At 44.0% G+C, this 15,109-nt stretch overlaps 2 protein-coding genes across 3 annotated transcripts; one reads left to right on the top strand and one right to left on the bottom strand.

Annotated features, from left to right (window-relative positions):
* Positions 1 to 1,641: 1,641 nt before the first annotated feature.
* LOC135113421 (elongation factor 1-alpha-like) lies at positions 1,642 to 7,152 on the top strand. 2 transcript variants are annotated; one of them, XM_064028680.1, is made up of 3 exons: positions 1,642 to 2,916; positions 5,482 to 6,263; positions 6,380 to 7,152. In XM_064028680.1, the coding sequence occupies exons 2-3, from the start codon at positions 5,511 to 5,513 to the stop codon at positions 7,010 to 7,012; spliced, it is 1,386 nt and encodes a 461-aa protein (XP_063884750.1). In that variant the 5' UTR covers positions 1,642 to 2,916; positions 5,482 to 5,510; the 3' UTR covers positions 7,013 to 7,152. The 2 variants fall into 2 exon arrangements, with proteins under 2 accessions (XP_063884750.1, XP_063884751.1); XM_064028681.1 differs by lacking the exon at positions 1,642 to 2,916 and adding an exon at positions 4,916 to 4,998.
* Positions 6,377 to 14,973, bottom strand: LOC135113425 (mediator of RNA polymerase II transcription subunit 29-like). The gene is made up of 5 exons (XM_064028690.1): positions 14,460 to 14,973; positions 13,703 to 13,998; positions 11,848 to 11,909; positions 11,378 to 11,462; positions 6,377 to 10,384 (listed from the first exon to the last, which is right to left on the bottom strand). Exons 1-5 carry the CDS (start codon positions 14,506 to 14,508, stop codon positions 10,172 to 10,174), a joined length of 705 nt encoding a protein of 234 aa, XP_063884760.1. The 5' UTR covers positions 14,509 to 14,973; the 3' UTR covers positions 6,377 to 10,171.
* Between the last annotated feature and the right edge of the window lie 136 nt (positions 14,974 to 15,109).

Below are 15,109 nucleotides of genomic sequence, written 5' to 3'. Positions count from 1 at the left end.
CTCCTCCTCTCCTCCGTAGCACACTTCCCCATTCACCAATCCTCCCTTCCATCTTCCCCTCCCTTCTCATTCTCTTCCTTCCTCCTTCCCCTTCCTTCCCATTCTCTTTCCTCCTCCTCCTCCTCCTCCTCCATATGTTGTCACAGGAAATTGCAGTTAAAACCAATAAAACGAAAGGAATGTTGGGAATTTAATCATCACCATCATCACCACTACCACCATTATTATCATTATTATCTCATTTATATATTTTCTTTTTCTCCCGACAGCAGCAGAGAGGAAACAAGAAGGAAGAAGAACGCTGGCATGAGGTGGTGAGTGTGACCTAACCTAACATGAGCAATAGTAAATGCAGATGTATAGTCACTTAATGTTGCAGGATTAACGTAATGATATGTTGAGTTTTCTTCTTTTTTTTTTCACGTATGCGACATGTCTATCCCGTGTGTGTGTGTGTGTGTGTGTGTGTGTGTGTGGCGCAATATGAGGACGGAAGAGACACACAGATCGATAGAAGTGTTGCGCAATGTGGTGACTTCTTCCCTTGGTCATCATCATCATCATAATCATCATCATCATCATCATCACCATGAATATTTACGTAACCTTTATCTTTACCATTATTATTATTATATATTATTATTATTATTATTATTATTATCATCATCATCATCATCATCATCATCATCATCATCATCAGTTGCCAATATTAACACGTAATTTTCGTATATCATGTTTCATTTATACCATTACTTGTTCATTCATTGATCGCCATATGGCCTTTCGTATTTCGACAACGTAAGATTTATTAGTCAATAATCGATCCATCAAGTTTACTCCCTTTACCTCTCAACTAAAACTTACATTTCCTTTATTTTTACCTCCAGAACATGAACTAAACTTAGAATGAGATCACCTTTGGACTCCAGAACCAATAATATTTGACCCTGTTTTTTCCATTTTCCTTCATGTTACTTATATACGTTTTCTTTGTTCTCAGCCCACGAGGTTACACACACACACACACACACACACACACACACACACACACACACACACACACACACTCCTACTAGTCTCTTATTTCCACGATGTCTGTATTCAAATTCTGTATAGGCGTACAGGGCAGCATTTAAAGGCACCTGTGAAAAATTAAATGCTTTCTTAATAGTATAGTTTAAATGCCTGCATCCCAAGCCACATCCTGTGTGTTTAGAATTAAATGTTTTCAGAATGAATTTAAATGCCCCTTTAGAATTTATGGCAGTAGATATGTAATTTGATTCACAATAACAACAACAACTACTACTACTACTACTACTACTACTACTACTACTACTACTACTACTACTACTACTGGAAGCTCCCTTTCATTTCAAACATCTGTAGCTTTGTAGATAAGTTCAAATATATATAATATATTTTACAGTTACCTATTAGATATTATCCGTAATTCAATATTTCTTGTGGTTGGTGTGATGGTATTGGTTGGAGGAAACCTGTTTTAATATCTTATATTTTTATTCTCTTCCCCGCTGTAATTGTTATTCATGCATGAGAGAGAGAGAGAGAGAGAGAGAGAGAGAGAGAGAGAGAGAGAGAGAGAGAGAGAGAGAGAGAGAGAGAGAGAGAGAGAAAGTAGGGCATTTAGGTGAACCGTGTGTTTGTGTGTGTGTGTGTGTGTGTGTGTGTGTGTACATACGTTACCTCACTACCACCACCACCACCACCATATTGTACCCTCGCACTTAGCAACATCTCCTACATAATAAGGAAGTGCTATAAGTTATACCAATGTTGTGAGGTTGTGAATGTTACGTTTGTTTTGATCGGTAAGGCAGGCTGGGTGGCAGGACAGTGTTGCCACATCTGTGTGCTATGTGTATGTCAGGATGCAGGTTGCTGTGGTGATGGTGGTGGTGAACTGGGATGATTCTCAGCTTGTGTGATTATATTGCTTTATGGCACGCATAAAATGTAATGTATGTACGTATGTATGCTTGTATGTATGTGCTGTTGGTGTGTGTGTGTGTGTGTGTGTGTGTGTCATATTACACATCCAGTTATTTTTAAGCTTCTTATGCTTCTTCTTTCTCCTTTCTAATAATAATAACAACAACGAATATCAACGTATAAATATCTAATGTTTTAATATGTCTGCAACATTACCACGTGTTATCTGAAATTAGGAACACAGTGTATATACCTTTTAAGAATAATGAGGCTCCATTAATCAGGTGGACGTAATGATTGACAGGTGATCTGTCAAATAATAAACACAAGTGCATTTCTTTCTTTCTTTTTTTTCATCTCTTTTTAGTTATTATATCTGCATCATTGTCACTCGCTACTCTTCACTCTACGTCTCTGTTATGATTCTCTGCCTTTCCTGTAACCGCCGGGAATACCATGCAGGTGTTGTGCCTCCCACGATACATGCTTTGGGGGGGATGATTAAAGTGTTATTCAACCATAAGAACCATTTCACCAAGACCGGCCGGTTCGAAATACTTCTCGCGGTGACCTGCCTCGCAACTCACTCACGCTACATTTCAGTTTATACCAGTTACGATTCCAAGTGTGGCGTGCAGATATTTCACGATGCCGTGTAAGTGGCTCAATAATGAAGAAAATAAGAGCTTAACCTTTGCACCACATTGGATTAAAATGCACCGTAAGAAAAGCGAAATTCCCGCCAGTTGAGCTTGTTGAGAGTCTGCGCGGACCAGTGACTCCACCCACCAATCACAACTCAGAACAGCAGTGACGTAGTGATAACAGCCAATGGTGCCGCGCCTCCATGTGACGTCACGCCTACGTTAGCCAATGGAAGAGGCGGCGGAGGCTATATAGTAGAAACCTCCACCAGATTCCGTCCTTTCCGTCGTAACCACTCGACGCTGGCCTGTTGCCGAGGTAAGTTCGTGCAAATCCAGTGATTTTAACCGGGTTAGGGGTATTATTCTGTACTGATTCGTGCTGGAACATGTGCCATTACACCTTGGAGGAGTGCCCAGTGCCAGGGAAGGCAGGAATTGGCTGTAGTGTGGGAAATATTGTGGAAAACGTGAGTGGCGGGGTGCCGGCTGTCATCCTGAACCTCATGGTCGCTGCCGCCTCGCTCATCCTTCTCCCGGTCCTTTCCTCCCACTCGTACCCTGGATTATTCGCCCTGCTTCGCTGTTTTGGTGTGTTCTGTGCTGGATTTGGGCGTTTGTGCGGTTGGTGTGGCGGTGGCTGTGGTGAGGAGTGTGCCTGGGGCGGGGCGGGGCGGGGCGGGGTTGTCTGGGTGGCTGGCTGGCTGGGTCGGGCCTGGGTGCCTCCCGCGAGCCGCCATTATCGTTCCGGAAGACACATGGCTCGTGTTTTAGCCTGAAGTACATCATCTAGCTGTCATATTTGCCTCGATTCTCGCTCCCGGCGGCGACATGCATCAAATAACACTACTTTTCCCGTTTCTTTTGTCTTCCATATGTCGATTTACTAAGTTGCTGTTTGCCACATGGTCACGCGTGGGTTGGGAAGATCGACCTTTTGCAGCACGTCACCCGTAGCCATCCTTGGTGTATATTGTAGGCTGTTTAAGTTATATGAAGGCATGTGTTAGGAGAAGAGGAATTTAGGAAGTTGGGTTGGTATGCCTGGTAAAGTGGCCGGCGGCGGGGTGGTGGCAGGGAGTGGTGGATGGGTGGGGAGGGAGAGGAGTGAGGCGCGGTGCTGTGGTGATGGTGGCGGTCACGTGAAATCCCCATGAATCACCTGCCCTGCCACATTTTCCTATCAAACTTCTGCGAAAACTAAATTAACGTGAAATGCCTTCAGAATCAATCCATATGCTAAGTTTATATGTACGTACCGGTTCTTTATTGTTCTCGGCGTCATGTTAATATAGCCCTTTTTGCCTTGTGCTTAAATCTAGCTTGTGTACATATGATTTAAAGTCCACTTTGCGTGTCAGTAAAAGTGTTGGTATGTGGTGGTGGTGGTGGGTGTCATGTGGTGTGGTGGAGGCGCGGTGTGACGTGTAGGTGACTGGCGGCCATCTTGTATTCCTACGGTCAGGGAGCGAGGGAGAGGGAGACACGGGGGGAGAGGGACTGGCTGACACACACACTCACCAGACACGCGGGTATTAGAAGCCGGTATAAGGGGGAAACCTCTTGCTTGCGAGGTCCTTGTGGTGGTATCGATTTTGAGCGCAAGGGAGAAGGGACAAGGTTGTGGTGGTGGTGGTGGTGGTGTTGGTAGTGGAGGCAACTAAGGGAGGATAAAGGGAGTGCGGGTGTATTTCTTTGTATTGATGTTGGTAAAGGGAGTTTGTGTGGAAGAGTGGTGGTGAAAGGTAACTGGGTCTTCTTGAATTGAGTATCCGGGTTCTTTTGTGTTAAAGGAAATTCTTGCATGTTACGTAACGTTAAATTCCATTGTACTTATTTGGTGGTGTAAGGCAGTGAAGTTTGTGACACGCCTGATAATACTTAAAAATGTGGTTTTATGTGCATATTATTCTTAGATAAGTGTCCTTGAAAATTGTGTTTTATCAGGTTCCTTTTCATTCTCTCTCTCTCTCTCTCTCTCTCTCTCTCTCTCTCTCTCTCTCTCTCTCTCTCTCTCTCTCTCTCTCTCTCTCTCTCTCTCTCTCTCTCTCTCTCTCTCTCTCTCTCTCTCTCTCTCTCTCTCTCTCTCTCTCTCTCTCTCTCTCTCTCTCTCTCTCTCTCTCTCTCTCTCTCTCCATATAACAGTAAGTTAGTTGAACGTAATCTTGTCGCCAGGTCAAACGCACCGATAACGCGGTACAGAAAGTGGTCTGGACACACCATATGGTTCAGGAGACAGCTGGTGTGAAGCAGATCGATATACGTGCAGTGGTGTGGCCGGAGCGGTGTGGTGGGGCAGGCAGGGTGTGGTGTAGTGTGGTGGCAGTGCATTGTGGTGGGGCAGAGTTGTAGGACGGGCAGGTGTCGGTTGTGGGCACTCGGTGTAATAGTACATGTGAAGGTGGTGGTACTTGTTGCTGTGTACTGTTGGGTTGTATTATGGGTGTTACAGGCAGGGATGGGCTTTGTTGTAAGATAAGTTGGTTAGGTTAGAATCTTTGTCATTGATTTAATTGTAAAGGACTTGTTTATATTTTATTTATTTATTTATTTATATAGCCACACTAATAACTACCAGATCTTTTGATGCATCATTGCCAAGATTTTGTCGTATGGATTTGGACAAATTTCTTTTGTTCAGGTTCCACAGTGCTGAGTTTTATTGGATTGTCTTGAAATTCATTTAACTATTTGCTACAACAAGCTTATTCATTAAAATTATTTTCAAGTTTGTGTAGTGTGGCTTTGGCATTCATGTATTCAGCATTGAAGTTGGATTAACCATTGACAAATTGCTGCTTAACTGAACCAGACAAACCAGCAAGCAATATTGATGAATGCAGTTAAGGTTTACTGGTGACAACTAACTGGTTCTCCTCCACAGAGCCTAGACCGCAGTAAACCTCAACCAACATGGGCAAGGAAAAGACTCACATTTCCATCGTGGTGGTGGGCCACGTAGACTCTGGCAAGTCCACCACCACCGGTCATCTCATCTACAAGTGTGGTGGCATCGACAAGCGTACCATTGAGAAGTTCGAGAAGGAATCCTCCGAGATGGGCAAGGGGTCCTTCAAGTACGCCTGGGTGCTGGACAAGCTGAAGGCCGAGCGTGAGCGTGGCATCACCATTGACATCGCCCTGTGGAAGTTTGAGACCAACAGGTTCTACGTGACCATCATCGACGCTCCCGGGCATCGTGACTTCATCAAGAACATGATCACGGGCACCTCCCAGGCCGACTGCGCCGTGCTGATTGTGGCGGCAGGCACGGGTGAGTTCGAGGCGGGCATCTCCAAGAACGGGCAGACCCGCGAGCACGTGCTGCTGTGCTTCACCCTGGGCGTGAAGCAGCTCATCGTGGCCGTCAACAAGATGGACAGCACCGAGCCCAAGTACTCCGAGGCCAGGTTCAACGAGATCAAGAAGGAACTGACTGCCTACGTCAAGAAGGTGGGCTACAACCCCACCATCGTGCCCATCCTGCCCATCTCCGGCTTCAACGGCGACAACATGCTGGAGAAGTCCGACAACATGTCCTGGTGGAGCAAGCAGAAGATCGAGCGCAAGAGTGGCAGCTATGAGTACATCACCCTCTTTGATGCCCTGGACAACATCGAGCCCCCCAGCAGACCCGTTGACAAGCCCCTGCGTCTGCCACTCCAGGTGAGACACTTTCAAGTTTACTAACATGGTTGTAAGATTGGCATATGTTAAGAGTTCATTTTGCACCATATTTTCTTCTGTATCATGTTACTTACTGTTCTTTTCTCACTTCACAGGATGTCTACAAGATTGGCGGCATTGGCACAGTGCCCGTGGGCCGTGTGGAGACTGGCATCCTCAAGCCTGGCATGGTCGTGAACTTTGCCCCCACTGGCCCCACCACTGAGGTCAAATCTGTGGAGATGCACCACGAGGCCCTGACTGAGGCCGTGCCCGGCGACAACGTTGGCTTCAACGTGAAGAACGTGTCTGTCAAGGAGCTGAAGAGAGGTTTCGTGGCCTCTGACTCTAAGAACGACCCTGCCAAGGAGGCTGGCGACTTCACTGCTCAGGTGATCGTGCTGAACCACCCTGGTCAGATCCAGGCTGGCTACTCCCCCGTGCTGGACTGCCACACTGCACATATCGCCTGCAAGTTCGCTGAGCTGATCCAGAAGATCGACAGGCGTACTGGTAAGGAGATTGAAGCCAACCCCAAGCAGATCAAGTCTGGTGACTCTTGCATCGTGAAGATGGTGCCCAGCAAGCCCATGTGCGTGGAGACCTTCCAGAAGTACGCCCCTCTGGGTCGCTTCGCCGTGCGTGACATGAAGCAGACGGTGGCCGTCGGTGTCATCAAGGAGGTGAACAAGAAGGAAGCCTCTGGCAAGACCACAAAGGCTGCCGAGAAGGCCCTCAAGAAGAAGTAGTAACCAGCATCTTAGAGACATTGATAGGTTTACTGTGTTATCTAGTCTTTAAGATGTATGGTTTTTATAAGAATAAAAATGAATGAAAGAACGGTATTCTTCTCAACTGGCTTCTTGGAGGGAAATAAACTTAATTTGTACATTATTCTTTCAATTGTTGGATTCCAGGGAGCAGGCAGGGTGTGGGATGCACTGTGGCGAGGTGACGCTTGGCGGCCAGAGTAATGTAGCTTGTAAGGTGCTAGGAAGATTTCATTTTTATCGCGGGAGGCTTGATTGTTTCGGCTTAAAGGTGCAATGTCAAAATTGTGTCCCTAGCATCTTGTTCTTTGTGCCTTTCATCTGCAGTTATATTGCGTTTTCTATGTAACTGTTCAAATTTCCATATATAGGAGCTTTGAAGAGGCAGCCCGAAATTGTACCCGTGATCATTGTGGCAGGTGGCTCCCCTGGCTTGCGCGCCGCCCCGCCTAGAGGGTTTGTGTTATCCTGCATTGTCTTATTGTAGTGGCAGTGTTGCTTGTGATGAGGGTATTGTAATGATTCCCTGGACTCGTATGACATGTAATAGGGATTCCGTGACTCCCCTTTATTCAATATCGTCATCGGCTGTGCTGCTCCATGCTCTTTGTAAGCCAGTTTTCAGGGGTGACTTAAATTTTTGTGAATTTTTATTTTTATTTTGCAAGCGAGTAAATGATGAACTGAAGATGAACTGCGTGAAGGTTTGAAGGAATCCACAAGGTATTTATATATTGCATATTCCTGTAAATCATATTGTATCCTATATCAATATTCCTATGTGAATAAACATGGATATAGCACGTGGCCCAGCAATTTTGAGATCACGGGGTGTGGTGGAGGGAGAGTGTTGGGTGACGAAGTGAAAAGATACCAGCGGAAAGTTGGTGGTGGTGAAAGAAGCTTGAAGTAAGACTTGGAATTGTGGAAAAGAGTTTGATGAGAAAAACTAGATTAAATTACAAAATAAGCTCTTGAAAGTCGTTGCTGTTGAGAGAAACAGGTTGAGACGTGGCATTGTGGAGAGCAGTTTGATGAGAGGAACGAAATAGAATTCAATTAATGTGATAAACTGGAAATTACTGAGAGCAAAGGGACATGGGGTTAAGGAAGTCGAGTGTGATAATAAGAACCATAATATATAGACGGGGTTGATTGAGGCTGAGCAATATCATATAAAGATAACAGACTTGGTAGAATGGCATTATTATTTGATTTACCGCCCTTTTCAGTGTCCTTTAAAGAGAGTGAAAGATAAGGGCTTGCATGGGTTTTCCGTGATATTTCAAGCATACTGGGGGATGTAAACCTAAAAAAGCGTATCTTCTCCAATAACATTTATTAGTTTGGAGAGAAATTACACAGGCTTCGCTCCCACTCAACTATTTGTGTTCCTCAGCCATTCATGACAAGAGCCCTCACATTAAAGTTCATTGTTAGCTTCCATTCCATAACACACACACACACACACACACACAGCTAGAGATGTATTTTGAGAGAGAGAGAGAGAGAGAGAGAGAGAGAGAGAGAGAGAGAGAGAGAGAGAGAGAGAGAGAGACTTCCTACAGTACTTTACTTTAAGAGTCCTCAGTGTGAGCAGGTTTTGCTTACACTACCTACACCTGACTTAACACCTAGATGGAACATTACTGCATCCTAACTCAGTGTCTTACCATCAATCTAATACATTATTTGCTAATCCTCTCTATGATTATCAAAGATCTCTATAATTATCTCTCTACCATTGATAACTTGACTATAATCCAACTTTCCCTAAAATGGCAGTATAGCTTTTACTTACAAATATATAATTTTACCTTGAGAAATTTTCCTCACTTATCCTACATAAAAAAATATTACAAGATTAAATTCTGATTTCTCACTGATGATCTATGCTACATAAATATATACAGAAAAATCAAGCTTATCTAACCCTTTTAATTTTCTATAAAATATCTAAACATTTCCCCTTTACTTCACTAATGTAGCTATTTCTCTTTGTATACATATTTCACTAAGTCTCATTTCTCTGGTACAAATATTTCATGACCTCCCAACTCTCTGGTATAAAATGTCACTCGTGTCTTTTACTCCTCAGTGCTTCCAACAGCTAACACACCACAGGGAGCCAACAAGTGACCAAAGAAGGGAAGAGAGTTATAGATATTTCAAGTCCCAATTCTGAGTGGCTTTCTACTTCCTTTTACCCTTTACTGCTTCCAGCCACCAGCATAATGTAGGGACCTTAGTGAAAAGTTGAATAAAGAAGGGAAGAAACTGTTTCATTTCAAGCAATCATAAGCTGTAAATGAGGTGACAGATGCATGGATGACCAATACTTTTCTCTCATAGATATTACAGAAATACTTGTTCATTTACTCAGTGCCTGTTCTTGCAGCTTTCCTTACATTCTTATCATGCCTATTATTACTTTTCTGGTCACTTCATCCACACAAACACATAAACAGACATACACATTTTGGATACTAATACAGCAAGACCTCATACTGTGTCACTCATCCTCATGTTAGCTGTAGTGTCTCCTCCACAACCTGACTTTTCCAGAGTGTATAAGAAGTACTCAGTGTGTGTGTGCACGTTGAGGCAGACACCCAAGACAGTTCAATATGTGTGACTTGAGGTGTGTGGCCCAGGATACATGAAAAGGAAAAAGAAACAAGGATGGATTTTTGATTGAGTCTGAATGAAGGGCAAGACATGTGTGACCCAAGATAAATAGAGAGACAGGATGGGAATTTTGAGTGGGTGTCTGAAGAAAGGTCAAGACATGAAGCTCAAGACAGAAATGAAGACAAGGCACAAAATTTGATTTGCTATATGAAGAAGGACAAAAAGATAAGACAAGAATTTAAAGTTTTACAAGAGTTTTGCTGGATGGACTTGAGTTGTTTAAGGAAGTTCTCTGCTAGAAAGAGGAACAGAGAGAGAGAGAGAGAGATTGCACAGATGAGGGTCCAATCACACATAAAATCTGCCTCCCACAAGCAAAAACAAGGATATTACACAAAATGATAATGCCTTAACCACACCTTCCACCAACTAACACCAGGATGAGCAAGACACAAAGGCGAGTCCTGTGATAAAAAACACCTAGAAGGAACTATGAAAGCCCAGAGATCAATTGGCATTCTCCATGGTGGTCATGGCACTGGTGGTCATGCGGGCGGCGTCCACCAGCGCTGTATGGATGTCCTTGGCAAACACCACCTGGTTCCTGACTGTGCCAAGGTACTGCACATATTTCTGCACCTCAACGGGCGGAGTGTTGATGGAGTTTGGTGTGTTGAGTTGGGATGCCTTGGCCTGGAGCTGGCTGTCAATGGCAGTTCTCTGTGGGAGGAAGAAAAGTAGTGAGAGAGAGCACTGTGGTGTTTGGTGGAGGAATTTAAGTGTGAGTGAAGAACAGTAAGGATATATCAAGGACTTTCTATAGCTGGCTGTCAATGGCTGGTCTCTGCGGAAGGAAGGAGAATGTTAAGAGAGAGAACATAAGAACATAAGAAAATAATGGAAGCTACAAGAAGCCATGAGGCAGTTCCAGCATGAAGCATACCTACATATTTTACACCTATCATCCTCATCCATAGATTTGCCTCATCTTCTTATGAAGCTCCCTAATTACTCACTACTAAGAAACTAATTACTGAGTCTGTTCCATCCATCTACCACTTTAAAAAACAATTCTTTCTTATCTGCTTTAATCTAACTTTATTAAGCTTGAACCAATTATTTTTTGTCCTATCATGATTTCTGACTCTGAAAATTCTGTTCTTGTAATCACTGTTCTGCCTCCTGTACTACTTAAAGACTTCTACCAGGTCCCTCTTAACCTGTGCCTATTCAAAAGGAGTAGTACTTCTCATCCCTTGTATTCTTTAGTCATCCTCCTCTGTACTGATTCTAACAGACCTGTGGTGCATCTTTCCTGTAATACTGGGACCAGAACCACACAGCATAATCTAGATGAGGTCTGACTAGTGCCAAATATAACTTTCATGTTACTTCAGGATTTCTATTTTTAATGCCTGAGAGAGAGAGAGAGAGAGAGAGAGAGAGAGAGAGAGAGAGAGAGAGAGAGAGAGAGAGAGAGAGAGAGAGAGAGAGAGAGAGAGAGAGAGAGAGAGAGAGAGAGAGAGAGAGAGAGCACTGAGGTGTTTTATGGAGACAGTTTTAAGTATGAATGAAGAAAAAAAGGAAGTATGAGAGACCTCCTATAGATGACTGTCAGTGGCTGCTGGGTGTTCTCTAGAGGGAAGAGCAGCTGACCACACCTCCACAAACACAAGTGTCATGACCACACCAAACAATGCCAGCTTCACTTACAAGGTTCAGCTCCATTTGGTCACAGAGTGTGTAGAACTTCTCAATGTTCTCCTCAAATTTGGCGTGCTGTATCTCCCCGGCATTCCTGAGTGAGAGGGACAGAGAAGGAGAGTTAATGACCAGATTATCAGCATGTACTGGTATCTCACAAAGAAATTAACCAACTTTATAGATTTCAAGCACCAAGGAAACAATTCACTCTATGTCACCAAGTCTGTTATAGTGAACTTTATTTAAGGTGAACAATCTGAAGCTTGGACAAAAAAAAAAACAATTTATTTATTTATTTATTTTTATGTAAGACAGGCACTGGCCAAGGGCAACAAAAGGTGCAAACAAAAAGGGTCCAATGAGAGTGCCAATTCCTAAAGAGAGGTTAAGAAGGATCATCCAAAACAGAAGGATAAATGGTGGAGCTGCCACACAGAACACCACTTTAATACCTGAGAGTTAAGGGTGTTGGTTCTTACCTGTTACCCTGATCCACCTGGTTGTTGTTCCCCACATTGGTTGCTGCTGCACTGAGAGCCTCCTGGTGGTGGGGAGGGAAAGATTAGACATGACTCACTGTGGGCTGTTGTGAGATATTTATGCAAGGAGAGAGAATGGAAGAGACAAGGTAACTGAAGCATCTGGGAACAGTGCTTGGTAAACAGGTTGAGATGGATGGAGAGATAAGAGAAAAGAAAAGTAGGTGAGTCACAGGATCACTTACAAGAGTCATGAAAGAGATAAATATGTCAATGGATGTAAAGAAAGGCCAATACTGACATGCAGACTTGAAACAGGGCACAACAATCAAGAATGCATGCTGGAGGAATGAATCTTCTCAGAGGTGTGTGGAGGGGCAAGAGGGGAGGGTGAGAGCAATGACAGTGTGTACGAAAGATGTGGTACGAGCATCTGTGCAGTGGTGTACATTACAAAGTAGTGGAATAGGAGAAAAGGAACACACTGAGGTGGTGAGGCCATCCTGAGAGAATAAAGAAAGAAGAACTTGTAAAGAAAATGTATGTTAGTGAAGTTGAAGGTGCTAAGAGGAGAGAAAGGCCACTAAGAAGGTGAAAGGATTGGGTAAAGAAATATATACATGAAAGAAATGTTTTGAATGTTTGAACAAGTGAGAAGTGAATGCTTGGGTAGGAAGAGGTAGTGGCACTTCTGCTGTGGCCACCCTGCTTGGGGCTGCACAGGGAAGTAAGGCATCAGGGAGATAAATATGTACATAGAATAGAAAATAAGAGGAAGAACAAAAGTAGTAGTGTGTGATACTGTAGACCAGAAATAAGTGAAAGTGAAAAATCTGATTGGGATTAAATGAAAATGTAAGTGAAAATTAGATGGGTAATATATAATCAACAACCAATAGTGAAAAAAATAAAGAAAGAAGCAAAAGTCTGTAGCAAAAGCAGATTCCAAAACTACATACACATCACCTCAAGCTCCCAACCAGTGTATGCCTTATCCTATCATTACTATCAGCCTCTATGACTCCCTTAACCTTCTCCCTTCATCTCTGTCAGTTCCCCTTTTCTTGCAAGTCACAGCAGAACCTCTTGCCTCACTTCCCTACCAGTTCTGTCTACCATGCTCCCTTCTATCACTCCTAGCTTCAACCTGACTGCATCACCACAGCCTCATCAACACCACAGCCTCACCATCACCACAGCCTCACCATCATCACAGCCTCACCATCATCACAGCTTCACCATCATCACAGCCTCACCATCACCACAGCCTCACCATCACCACAGCCTCATCATCATCACAGCCTCATCAACACCACAGCCTCACCATCACCACAGCCTCACCATCACCACAGCCTCACCATCACCACAGCCTCACCATCATCACAGCCTCACCATCACCACAACCTCACCATCATCACAGCCTCACCAACACAACCTCACCATCACCACAGCCTCACCATCATCACAGCCTCACCAACACAACCTCACCATCACCACAGCCTCACCATCATCACAGCCTCATCAACACCACAGCCTCACCATCACCACAGCCTCACCATCATCACAGCCTCATCAACACCACAGCCTCACCATCACCACAGCCTCACCTCATCACCACAGCCTCACCACAACAGCACAGCCTCACCATCATCACAGCCTCATCAACACCACAGCCTCACCATCACCACAGCCTCACCACATCACCACAGCCTAACCACATCACCACAGCCTCACCTCATCACCACAGACTCACCATCACCACAGCCTCACCACATCACCACAGCCTCACCACATCACCACAGCCTCACCACATCCTCACCACAATAGCACAGCCTCACCATCACCGCAGACTCACCATCAGTGCATCCTTCATTTGACCATAATGGTTCTTCACCCGGCTGATGCTGTCCAGCTTAACCTCCTGCTGCTGTTGTTGCTGCTGCTGCTGCTGTTGCTGCTGCTGCTGTTGTTGCTGCTGCTGCTGTTGCTGTTGCTGTTGTTGCTGTTGTTGTTGCTGCTGTTGCTGTTGTTGCTGTGTCTGTTGCTGTGTTTGTTGCTGCTGTGTTTGCTGTCCCTGTGACTGTTGTGACGGCGGTTGTTGTTGCTGCTGCTGCTGTGGGTCTTGCTGCGTTTGCTGGCTTTGCTGTGAGGCTGTGTGAGGTGGAACACAGTGAATAGGCAGCAACTTACACATAACACCCCTGCTGGGCTGACGTTCTGACCATTACCAGCACAGCCTAATAAATACCATGAAAAAAAAAAAAAAAACATACAAAAAATTAATGATTTCAGATACAAGTGTTAACTGATGGACAAAACTTTTCAGTAACAGTAAGATAACCATCACACGAGGGTTAGGTTATGTTAGATAAGCTGAGGTCAGACCAGAATAATTCAGTTCAATAATTTCATGGCTGGCCTTCTCAATGTGTGTATCATGTAAAGAAAGCATATTTTACTCAGAAACAGTTATAATTAGGTAAGGTTACTTCAATAGTCCCCAAAACAATAATGTTATATCAATATGATATGACAGGGTGTGATGACCCTATGGGAGTCTTATGAGGTTCTATTACACCACAGTCACCTCTCCCCAACACATCAGCACTCACCCATCCCCGTCATGGTGGCCCCGTGCTGGGTCTGCTGCTGCTGCATCATCCTGGACCCGCCTGCAGCCGCCCCTGCTTTGCGTGACCCTTTCAGTTTCCCTACTTTGGAGCCTCCTCTTCCTCCAATACTTGACTTGTACTCTGGTATGGGGGCTGGCTAGCGTCCGTGTGCTGCACCCAGCTTCTGTCTGTTTTATGAACTTTTTTTTTTACTTTTAATTTATTTGTTCTTTTAAGTTGTGCTTATTTCTTAAGAGTCTGTCAGTTTAAGCTCTCCAGTTTCCTTCTGTTTAACTTGTTTTCATTTCAGTCATAAGTTTTTTTTTTTTTTCTGACAGCTTGATTCTCTCTCACTCTCCTGGGATACTATGGCAGGAAGGAGAAGACTCAAGTAGAATGCCGAGAAATGACTGGTGGAGATATCAACTTAATTACACGCCCACGAGATAAAAATAACTGCAAAATGCGACTCGCAGCTGAGACACACACAAACAATAACAGTGATTACGAGTGTACAGATATTTACCATTCACCTTTATTTTTATTTGATTAATTAGCTTCCACTACACCATCATTATTGTATTTTTATTATTATGAGATTAAAAGTGAGGGAGAAATATTCGTAGATTGTGTTATAAGAGAGAGAGAGA

Source organism: Scylla paramamosain, chromosome 25 (assembly GCF_035594125.1).
Source record: "Scylla paramamosain isolate STU-SP2022 chromosome 25, ASM3559412v1, whole genome shotgun sequence".
NCBI classification, from domain to species: Eukaryota; Metazoa; Arthropoda; class Malacostraca; order Decapoda; family Portunidae; genus Scylla; species Scylla paramamosain.
This window is presented reverse-complemented; position numbering and strand designations above follow the sequence as displayed.